The sequence below is a fragment of the Stigmatopora nigra genome, chromosome 10 (genome assembly GCF_051989575.1).
Source record: "Stigmatopora nigra isolate UIUO_SnigA chromosome 10, RoL_Snig_1.1, whole genome shotgun sequence".
Taxonomy (NCBI): Eukaryota; Metazoa; Chordata; class Actinopteri; order Syngnathiformes; family Syngnathidae; genus Stigmatopora; species Stigmatopora nigra.
The window spans coordinates 5,135,066-5,145,960 of NC_135517.1; the positions used below are offsets into that span (position 1 = coordinate 5,135,066).

Here is a 10,895-nt window from a genome sequence, read left to right on the forward strand (position 1 = left end):
CTACAACTACTAGTACTACTACTACTACCACTACAACTACTAGTACTACTATTACTACCACTCCCACTACAACTACTAGTACTACTACTACTAGTACTACTACTACTACCACTACTACTACTACTACTACCACTACTACTACTACTACTACTACTACTACTACTACTACTACTACTACTACTACTACTACTACTACTACTACTACTACTACTACTACTACTACTACTACTACTACTACTACTACTACTACCACTACTACTACTACCACTACTACTACTACTACTTGATCAGCATAGTTAGTGTGATTATAATGGCGTGAATGTGGAATAGTGGTTTGAGGTATTTAGCAAACAAAATGATGTGAAAACAATAATATTTAAACCAATGTACTTTTTTGCACTTCTTCGGAAATGTTAAATGTAAGTTTCGATTCTGCAAAAACACAACAACATCAACTGTGTTTTTGGACCAATCGCGTGCGCTGTTGGAACAACTGTTCAACCAATCAACTGTTTGATTTGACTCTGTGACAGAACTGCGGAAGTGCGAGGAGTCCAGAGAACTAGACAAATGCAAAACAATGTCTTGCCTACACTAAAGGGTGGAAAGATTAAGGAGATCTAATACGACTGGGAATCGGACACTCCTGTTGGTAACATCACTCTATTTAGCAAGGTATGGATATGTTTTGGACAGGCATCGCTATTCTCCCCGACCGTGGATCTATCTAATACACATACATCCTTTGTTGACTCTTTCCCCCTGTATTCACTGTCTATCAAGCCTGCCAGTGCTGACCAAGAGGACACACAAACTTGCAAATGAAAAAAAAAAACGAATTTACCTTTCTTATATTATGAATGACAGGGTTCCAAGGATAGATTAGGATATTTAATGTAGCCTTACAAATTTTTTTAAAATGATGAACAATAGAAAAGATGTAAAACTGCATGATAATCATGTAAAATTCATTATAATCTGCTTGCAATTGCCTGACAACTAATTTAGGCTGTCTCCTGCCTACTACTCACACTTGACTGGGATATGCTCCGGCACCCCCGTGTGTGATTGAAAGGAATCATGTGATTCATTGCTTTACAGGGACAATGGTTACTACAGTGGCTGAATATTCAAAAACTGACACTTAAAATGTTAGCGCGTCGGCCTCACAGGTCTGGGGTTCTAGGTTCAAATCCAGGTCGTTCCACCTGTGTGGAGTTTGCATGTTCTCCTGCATGGAATTTCTCTCTCTCTTCTTCATGATGTGGACGTCTCAGGTCGTTGAACATTGCAAACTTTTCTCCTGCCCTCAGATGTCTCAGTGGGAGAGGCTGTTGCAGCTGCACCCTGCGTACACTCAACAGTTGCATGACTTGTATGACAATGACAAGGAAGCTCTCCCCATGGATGTTCGCCATTACCTGTCTGCATGGATTGAATCACAACAGTGGTAACAATTTCATAAGACACATAAAGCATATGTATCAATATTTTCCCTTCAGGATGACCATTGTTCGAGTTACCTCCTAAGTTATAATATAAATGATGCTTTTACTTAGTTTCTTTAGTTGCAAGGAGATATTAATTGTACACTGTTTGTTCTTTTGCATTGCTTTGTGATCCCCTGTTTCCTTTTAGGGTGCGAGCAGCGAGTGAGTACGACTTGGCCATTGTGTTATTCCAGGTCCTGCTAGAGAATCTGGATCTCCAGTACAGTCGCTTTGTACAAGAGAATTCGTTCTTAATGCAGCACAACTTTCGTCGATATAAACAGAACTTTCAGGTCTGGATGTTTGAAAAATCAAGCCGTACTTGATTGTGTTACATTTCAGACATAAACATCCAATGCTGTTTAAAAGAATAATGAATGGCATGTACTGATTTTGCATCCTGACTGAAAATGAACACTTATCGGCATTGTCCCTGATCCGTGTAATTTTTCACAGAAGTACCAGGAAAACCCACGTCTTTTGGCATGCAACATCTGTTGGTACCTGGAAAAAGAGAAAGCGATCTTGCAGACTGCTGAACTAGATGCACAGGTAGCAGATTATTTTCCTTTTCTTTATTTGGGTGGAGACAATACACCTGAGTTGGACTTCAGCTGTTCTGTGTCTGGACAGCCAGTATTTACTACTACTTTAAATATTTTCTTCTTTTTTTAAACTAAGCTGTTTCATTGAAAAGTTTCAAGACAATCCCAAATCCTAAACTGAATAGAAAACATATCCATCTTGATATACAATGTCACATATATAACAATGTGTGCATCTGAATTTGGACTATAGCTGTCAAGGAATAACATTGAATTTGTCAAAGAGTCAGAGACAACGAGGTAGTGCTAACGAATGTTAATGACAGATGAACTATTGCTGTCCATTTTTTTCCCATCTGACTATAATTCAGTGTGAGGGGAGCCTCACAACAACAAGAAACTCCCAAAAGTTAATCCTATTGAAGACCATCGAGCTGAAGTTGTGATTTTGTGTCCGATATGTCTTAATGGTTGGACCTTTGAGGGACATTTTTCCTTAGCAATTTATATGAAATGCAGTCTTCAGTTTTTACTGTTCTCTACTGTTTGCATATGGTAGATGGTAAATTATTCATGCTCTCCATCTCCCTCTCTGTGTCTTATCAGGTGCAGGTTTTGCAAGTTGAGCAAGGAGTCTTTGAGACCAGCACCCAGTGTGAAATTGACCATAAAATGTCTAGCCTGAAAACTAAAGTTCAGGTGCAGATACTGTTGATTTACTGCTTTAATTACATTGAGGAAATACTGAATGTAATGAACCAAATATGATTTTTATTCAGTGTATGGAACATGCAACAATGTGTCTGGAGGAGCAGCAGGATGAGTTTGATTTTAAGTACAAAACGTTCATGATGGAAGGTCAGCAAAAAATCTTGTAATTATACTTTCAAATTTCAAATAATACTCTCATAATTTTTTGGGTTGTGTGGAAATGTTGGTCTTACCATGGAACAGAAACCATGCCTGGAAAAAGTGGGAACCCAGATGAGGTGAATCTTCAGTTACTGATAAACAAACTGAACGATAGCAGAAAGGTTAGCGACTTGAAGCACTGCCAGTCTTTCCTCCTCCCTTTGTTTCTCCTCATCATTTGTGTACACTTTGATTCTAGAACACACTTTTTGGCCTCAAAGAGCTCCTGGAAAAGGCCGAGGAACTGATAGGTCTGGTCAACAACGAAAGGGTCCAATGGCAGAGAAGACAGCAAAAACACTGCATCGGAGCACCACTCTCAGTTTGTCTAGATCAGCTTGAGAAATGGTATGCTCCTATCCGTAAGAACCATTTTAAAATGTTATTAAAATAATTCCAATGACATGCATGGTAGGCTGATTGGACACACTAAATTGCCCCTAGGTATGAGTGTGAGCATGACTGGTTATTTGTCTCCTTGTGCCCTGCGATCGACTGGCCACCAATTTGGGGTGTGCCCTGCCTCTGGCCCAAAGTCAGCCCGGAGATGCTCCGGCACCCCCCCACGACCCTAGTGAGGATAAAGTGGTTCAGGAAATGAGATGAGATTTGTAGTCACTGGCTGATGCAACTTACACACAAATGCTCATTATAGTCCGAAAAATACAGTACTTATATTTGAACTATTGGCCAATGGTAGCAAATTTATAGTTCATGTTAACAATTATCTTGATTTAGAAAGTGCTCAAGCTAAATGTGAATACAATTGACAGAAGTTCAGAGAATATTGGTTGGTGTTTGATTGAAAATAAATTACTAAAAATGTAATTGGTCTGTTTGATGGACAAATCTTTTTTTTTCCCCTTCAAACCTTTCACATTTGTGTGAACATTCTCTTCCTTCTAGGTTCACCTGTGTTGCAGAATCTCTTTTCCAAGTGCGTGAATTCCTTAGCAAGCTGGAGGAACTGGCTGGAAAGATTTCCTATGAGAAGGACCCCATAAAGGCCCTAAAACCCAATCTGCAAATGATGACCGAAAAACTCCTAACAGATTTGCTCAAAAGGTTTCTTTCTAAAGTTTCCCCTAACACATTATTGTGCTCATATTATCGACATGTGCTATTTATACATATTTTTTTTCTTTTTTTTCAAGTTCCTTTGTGGTTGAGACTCAGCCAACCATGCCTCAGGGGAAAGGCCCTCAGGTTCTCCGCACTGGTGTACAGTTCTTTGTTAAAACCAGGTCAGTTCAATAATGATAAATGCTGTGTAATTCAGAAAAATGCATATTATATGACCAAACACCTCCTGATTGATCAGAATAATTCTTTATCATAACAATGTTTCAGAATTCCTACATCATGTTCTTGTTCTTTTTGTTAATATCATGTATTTAAAATAGAACAGCTACATGATTTAGTTAATTTGAAACATTTTAAAATCTTTCAGGCTTCTCGTCAAGTTTCCTGACCTGAATCAATGCATGAAAGTCAAAATATCAATGGACCGGTAAAGTTATTCCTTATCTCTCAGCCCAGAATTGTGTTGCACTTGTGTGTTGAATACCTTTCTTTTTTCTATCATTTATTCTTTATTTCAATTAGAGAAGCACCTCAGTTAAAAAGGTAAATATTTTCTTTCATACTTGGCCTCCAAATAATGTGGTTATTGGATTCAAATGGTTTTTTGTGTGCTTTACTTGCAGATATCGCCATTTCAATGTTTTAGGAACCACAAGCAAAGCCTTGAGTATGACAGAAAGTAAGAAAGGCGGCATGGTGGCAGACTTCAGACATCTTGTGAGTGATTATGATTTTAACTGGAATCCTGCTGTAGCAATTATAGATATTAGGGATGGGTATTCCATCCCATTTTTAGGATTCCCCTAGAGCACAGATGTCAAAGTGGCGGCCCGGGGGCCAAATCTGGTCCGCCGGCTCATTTTGTGCGGCCTGAGAAAGTAAATCATAAGTTTCCATTTTAGGATTAAATTCAAATGATGATTAGATGTACATTATATTTCCTGATTTTCCCTTTTTTAAAATCAATCATTGCAATTTTTTAATCCAATTTTTTTCTTTTGTGTTTTTCATTCAAAAAGCATTTTGGAAAATCTAAAAATAAATATACCTATATTATATTTTTAATTTATCTCTATTGTCTCTTCTCATATTCATAAAAAAATGCTGTAGTTCATTGTTAATGGGTGGATGTTGTTGTTTTTAAGATGTACAACATACATTTTTTGTTCTCTGTAGAATTTGAGGGAGCAGAAAGGAGGTGCTGAAAAAGGAGCCGCTGACGTGAGTTGAATTGATTGACATCCGTAAAGATGTGCAATGAAAAAAATATCTTGTAAATGTGATTGAATAATTAAATCGTGTTAAATTATTCTTATACCTTTTATATTTACATTCACTGTTTAGACTTCTATTCTGGCCATTCCACTTCTAATTTCCCCTTTTGAATGGAAGTGGTTAACATTACAGATCACAATTTTCTAGTCATCTATCATTTATCAAATTGATCTGTAGTTATGTTGGGTAAAAATGTACTTTTAATACATTGTGTTTTTTCTTCCATATTTTGCAAATCTTCAGGTTTGTATCTTATAATTAGAGGGTTTCTTTTTAAATTTGTCTTGTATGTTGGTCAGATTTCTCTGAGTGTGACAGAGGAGCTGCACTTCATCTACTTCAACACTTTGTTCGAGTTTAAAGGAATGTCAGTTGAGTTGCAGGTAAAGTACACATCAAAGAAGTATTGACCTGGGCAGAGTCTTGGAATAAAAATGGAATATATTGTCCCTTACCCAGGCAACCTCTTTACCAGTGATTATTATCTCAAATGCAAGTCAACAACAGAGTGCTTGGGCATCTGTGCTTTGGTTCAACATGCTCAGCCAGGAGACTAAAGTGAGACAACCTCTCAAGTCATTCCAAAGCCATCAATATACAGGTGATAAAAAATGGTATTGTTTGAATTTTCCTACAGGATTTGATGTTCTTCGCGAACAAGCCGGTCGCCAATTGGCCACAGTTTGGAGAGATGCTTAGTTGGCAGTTTCTGTCTGCTACCCAACGTGGTTTGAATGAAACTCAACTGGAAATGATCGCAAACATGCTCTTTGGTAAGTTGATGTTCATTTTTTATGAAACAGTCTCTACCAATAAATTTGCAATTAATTAATTATCTTCGATGCAACATCATAAAAAAATTTGAGCTCTGAGAATCGATAGTTAATGATCCAGGCTACCAAGTTTCATAATCAGCAGCTAACGAACAAAAAGAACAATTTCAACCTTTGAAAAAACGAGTGATCAATTTGTTGTAATTTTTTGTCTCGCATGTCATCTGTTCAAATGTGTATTCCTCTCTATAATAATATTTTTGTCGTTGATTTTTGTTTGTTTTTACGCCATTCAGGAAAACAACCAAACTACGACATCTGTACTGTAACCTGGCCCACTTTTTCAAAAGTAAGCATTTTAACTTTGTGTATTTATTAATGTCTTGACTGGGTCGCTGTGTTTCACACAGTTTTTGCCTGTTGGCACAAAGATGAATGTTTTTAATCAGTTTATCCCTATCTAGGAAAACAGCCCTCACATTTTCTGGGTGTGGTTTGACAGCATTTTGGTAATGGTGAAGGAACATCTTGAACATTTTTGGAGGGATGGGTATGTATTAGACCCTCAAAACATTGAAATTCAAGCCCATTTAAAATAAAAAAATGTTTCCCATCCTTGATATTATAGTCTCATCATGGGCTTCATCAGTAAAAGCAAAGAGAAGGCCCTCCTAAAGAAAAAAATGAGGGGCACCTTCCTGTTACGTTTTAGTGAAAGTGTCATTGGAGGCATCACCTGCTCCTGGGTGCAAAATAATGCGACTGGTGAGCATGGTGCATTTAGGAAAGTTGTTTTTTTTTTACAGCTTCAATACACTGACTCTTATTTGTGTGGCTTCTTTAGGGGATCCGTCCATAAAGACAATCCAGCCATTCACCAAAGATGACCTGAAGCAAATCCCCCTTCAAGAAATTATTAGGCATTTCCTCATTTTGAAAGATGTCCCACAAAATCCCTTAGTATATTTATACCCAGACACTCCGAGAGATGAAGCTTTTGGAAAATATTATGCTGATAACAGTGGAAGTAAGAAAATCAAAGTCAATTTCAATTTTGTTATTGTTGTTGTTGTTTTTTTTTTGATAATCATTGTTATTTGTTCGCACTTTCTAAAAGTCTCCAACTTTTTTTTTCTTTAGTTGATTCACCTTACCTGCGTTACATCAGGACCCGCCTAGTGTTTGTTTTAAAGGGGTAAGTGTACGTTTTGCTCTACTTTGGCAAGTTCCAATCAAATGCATTTATCTGTATTAGTGAGGATTTCCATATGTAATGCAACTAAAAAAAAATGCTAACAATGACGGATTTAATGACCGCTCATACATTTTCTATCGTTTATGTAGGGACACATTAGAGCCAGTGTCAAATAAGAACCCAGATGTGGTGGAGGATGACATTGCTGGTGAGAAATACCTTTAGCTACACAACTAGTCAAATCATATCCGTTTTATAGCCCTTAATGACAAAAGATTGTTAAAAGCTTTCTAAATGGCAAAATCATCAGTGTCTCATGATTTAACAAGTTAATATTGATCCTAGCAGCATTTTTATAAATTTGTCTTCCTTTCCTTATTTTTTTTTGCTCCCAGTGCAACCTGTGGATTCTTTTGAGCATCATGCCATCAATTTTTCTTGGGATCCCATGCTTTATGACTCAGATATTATCTTAGGAGATGACCCAATGTATCCCAGCACCGCAAACCACTTTTTGGATCCTGAGATCTCCCTTGATGGACCCGTGCATACCAGTCTGTAAAAGTTCTGTGTGCTCAATATCAAGCTCAGTCATTATGTGTGGTATTTGGGTCTTTTCTCATTAGAAACAATAACATACAAACAGATCAATGTAGATATCAATCCCAAGGTTTTTAGTTTTTTTTTTCTTCTGGTATCCATCAATTGTCGTGTTAATTAATTTATTATTGGGGGGGACGTTGGTGAGAGGGCAGCCTGTCCCAACATTTTAATCTGGATAGTTGAAAACTTGATTCAAGAAGAATACTTTACATAGTAAGACAAAATACAATTTTAAAAGAGAATGAAAACATAATAATCAATTCACAAAACATTTTATAACATTGTTTGACATTAAGGCGCATATATATATATATATATATATATATATATATATATCAATCAATATATATATATATATATATATATATATATATATATATATATATATATATATATATATATATATATATATATATATATATATATATATATATATATATATATATATATATATATATATATATATATATATATATATATATATATATATATATATATATATATATATATATATATAGCAGCAATTAATAAACAGTATTATTTAAAAATGAATAAATATTTGTGCATATTTGGTGTAGATTTGTCAGGAAACCTACATCAACACATCTCGATAGTTTGAGTTTGAGTCACAACTTCCTCAGTTGACAGCATGAAATTGTTACGCACCTGACAGGAAATTCTGCATGGTGCAACATGTTGGGATTTCACTTGTAACATGAAACAAATTATGTAACAGTGGAAAAGGTAGCCTGTCTAAAAATGTATATTCCTGAGGCATACAGTTTGCGTGTATAAAGTTTCCCTGGTAAATTGTAAAAAAATGTAAAGAAACATGACGAGTTGTGAATTTGTTCCTTTTCTCACAATTTCCGCTTTGACCCTTTCTGTAAAGGTTCCTCAATTCTTATAGCCACAGGGGAAATTCCAGCTGCATCATGGTGAGTTTTCATTCATAATCTGACACAACGTGATGTGCCAATGGAAAGAAAAAAACCCAAGAAACTCTGCATTTGCCTAATATTGAAAAGTTAAGCTAAATCTATCAAATGACCCTAGAAGGCAAAACCCTGCTCACGGTAAACAAAATCGACCAACAAGTAAAAGTACTTCGAAAAAAAGGGAAAAAAAGGTGACTTGAGTTTCTTTATCCCCCCCCCCCCCCCCCCCACAAGCTTTTCCAATGTTTCTATTGGGAGCAGTATAGTATCCCTGGGCAATATTTTGGTGCCTCTATTTTACATTGCACATACTGATAGCATTTTTTCCCAGTTATGGGAAATATTTGTTTATTGAATGACTCTATGAACCCTTCTTCCAGAGGCGAGTGAATGGTCTCGTTGCCCCAGTGAGCAGCAATTGATAGGCTCGTCGGAATTGTCGATTCATGACGGCGTAGAGCACTGGGTTGATGCAGCTGTTGAGCCAGGTGAGGTTTGCACAGAACATGTGCAGCACCCGCGGGGCACGACCACCCTTATCAAAGATATTGAGGAGCAGGAAGGGGACGAAGCAAAATACGAAACACAAGAAAACCGCAAAGCACATGCGCGTCACACGCTTAAATTCGGCATCATCTCCAGATGATGCCGCAGTTTTGGGTGCAGGTGGCCTTGAATGTGGCTTAATGTCCATGTCTGGCTCTGACTTGTTTTCCCTCAATAGATTGGTTGGCTCACCCTGTTGTTCAGAGGGCGCATTGTCCTTGTTGGCATCCTCTTTAATCTGCACGACTTTGCTCTGATGGCTTAGCTCGCTGCTCATGGTGGCCATCCCGCTCTCCACGCCACTGTCATCAGTAGCTGGTGCCGAGGGGGCCTCTTTCTTTTTGGATGACCGCCTGCTGAGCCTGTAACGTAGCAGGGCCATTGATGCAACACGCACCCGTCGGTATATGAGCAGATAAAAAGTTCCTACGCAGCCTAGTCCAATGAAAAAGTAGAAAAAGAGTAGGATGGTGCTGTAGGGACGACCCTTGGTGCGATGGAAGCTGCATGTGCAAACCTGGGGTACAAATACATAAACGGACCAGAGTGGGCCGAAGCTAGCAAGGCCGAGTGCCCATGTCGACAATAGGATAGACACTAGACCGCAATCTGAAAAAAATCGCTCAAACAAAGCCCTCTTTGCAACTAGGATGTATCGACTCGCAGCCACAAGGCAGAGGGTGATAATGGACACTGAGTTGGACAGGAAGAGGAGCAGGCCGAAGATCCTGCACCAGAGTTCGCCGCTTCGCCATCTAAGGTGCAAATAGGAATCCACAGAGATGGGCTGCAGTACGGTGCAGTAGAGGAGATCCGCCACTGCCAGGTTGACGATGAGCACGTTAAAACGGGTTCTCAGTTGGGAATCCATGACGAAGGCCAGAATGGTCATCAGGTTTCCCACAGTACCAACGATGGTAACAGCGCATCCCCACAGGACCGCAAAGTAACGGTAGCCTTCCACTGAAGTGCTGTAGCAGGAGAAGGCATCGCCTGTTTGGTTGGTCTCATTCAGCAACATCCTGTCAAATGAAATTTTGTAATGTCAGAAAACTCACCAAATTCTACTTGCACCATAAAGAAACCCCCTAATCCGGACTACCAAATGTAACAAACGTCGAAACAGATTAATCATACTTTATGCCTTTTTATTCTATTCACAGGCTGCTGACATTGGAGCTAGAAGCTATAACTACCTACTAGGTACTTGTTTTACATATCTCTACCTAAATAAGATCAGATATATCATACGTGCACACTCCTGCTGTATATACTACTTGGTATACTATCTATTGTACTGTACATTGTACAGAATACTATGTGTGGAAAATGTAAATAAATCAATATATGTGATATTGACAACCAGATAGTCTTAAAACTTGCAGAGATATGAGTTAGGAGGCATAGGTATTGAAATATCCCCGAGTTATTGTCATTTTAGTGATAGTCTGGTCCACATTTCTGGACCACATTTGGAGCCAAAACAAGACAATTGAACAATGAGAAATTTTCAAATAATTCTTACCTCAAGTTCT

At 37.9% G+C, this 10,895-nt stretch overlaps 2 protein-coding genes across 2 annotated transcripts; one reads left to right on the top strand and one right to left on the bottom strand.

Moving 5' to 3' along the window:
• Positions 1-538: 538 nt before the first annotated feature.
• Positions 539-7,870, top strand: stat2 (signal transducer and activator of transcription 2). The gene is made up of 24 exons (XM_077726974.1): positions 539-675; positions 1,314-1,450; positions 1,639-1,783; positions 1,947-2,042; positions 2,642-2,734; positions 2,815-2,893; positions 2,990-3,069; positions 3,147-3,295; positions 3,854-4,012; positions 4,102-4,191; positions 4,398-4,457; positions 4,553-4,573; positions 4,654-4,747; positions 5,207-5,251; positions 5,605-5,688; positions 5,765-5,863; positions 5,943-6,078; positions 6,375-6,427; positions 6,543-6,628; positions 6,707-6,843; positions 6,923-7,105; positions 7,219-7,273; positions 7,423-7,481; positions 7,669-7,870. Exons 2-24 carry the CDS (start codon positions 1,314-1,316, stop codon positions 7,833-7,835), a joined length of 2,307 nt encoding a protein of 768 aa, XP_077583100.1. The 5' UTR covers positions 539-675; the 3' UTR covers positions 7,836-7,870.
• Positions 7,871-9,036: 1,166 nt separating this feature from the next.
• gpr84 (G protein-coupled receptor 84) lies at positions 9,037-10,381 on the bottom strand. The gene has a single exon (XM_077726695.1). The coding sequence runs from the start codon at positions 10,379-10,381 to the stop codon at positions 9,176-9,178; it is 1,206 nt and encodes a 401-aa protein (XP_077582821.1). The 3' UTR covers positions 9,037-9,175.
• Positions 10,382-10,895: the final 514 nt, after the last annotated feature.

What these genes read in the sequence shown, in the direction of transcription:
- gpr84 (XM_077726695.1), bottom strand. Translation starts at nt 10,381, where the DNA reads ATGTTGCTGAATGAGACCAACCAAACAGGCGATGCCTTCTCCTGCTAC.
- stat2 (XM_077726974.1), top strand. Translation starts at nt 1,314, where the DNA reads ATGTCTCAGTGGGAGAGGCTGTTGCAGCTGCACCCTGCGTACACTCAA. An exon ending in GATATAAACAGAACTTTCAG is followed by an intron (nt 1,784 to 1,946) that starts GTCTGGATGTTT and finishes AATTTTTCACAG; the next exon opens with AAGTACCAGGAAAACCCACG. An exon ending in GGTGGAGGATGACATTGCTG is followed by an intron (nt 7,482 to 7,668) that starts GTGAGAAATACC and finishes TTTTGCTCCCAG; the next exon opens with TGCAACCTGTGGATTCTTTT.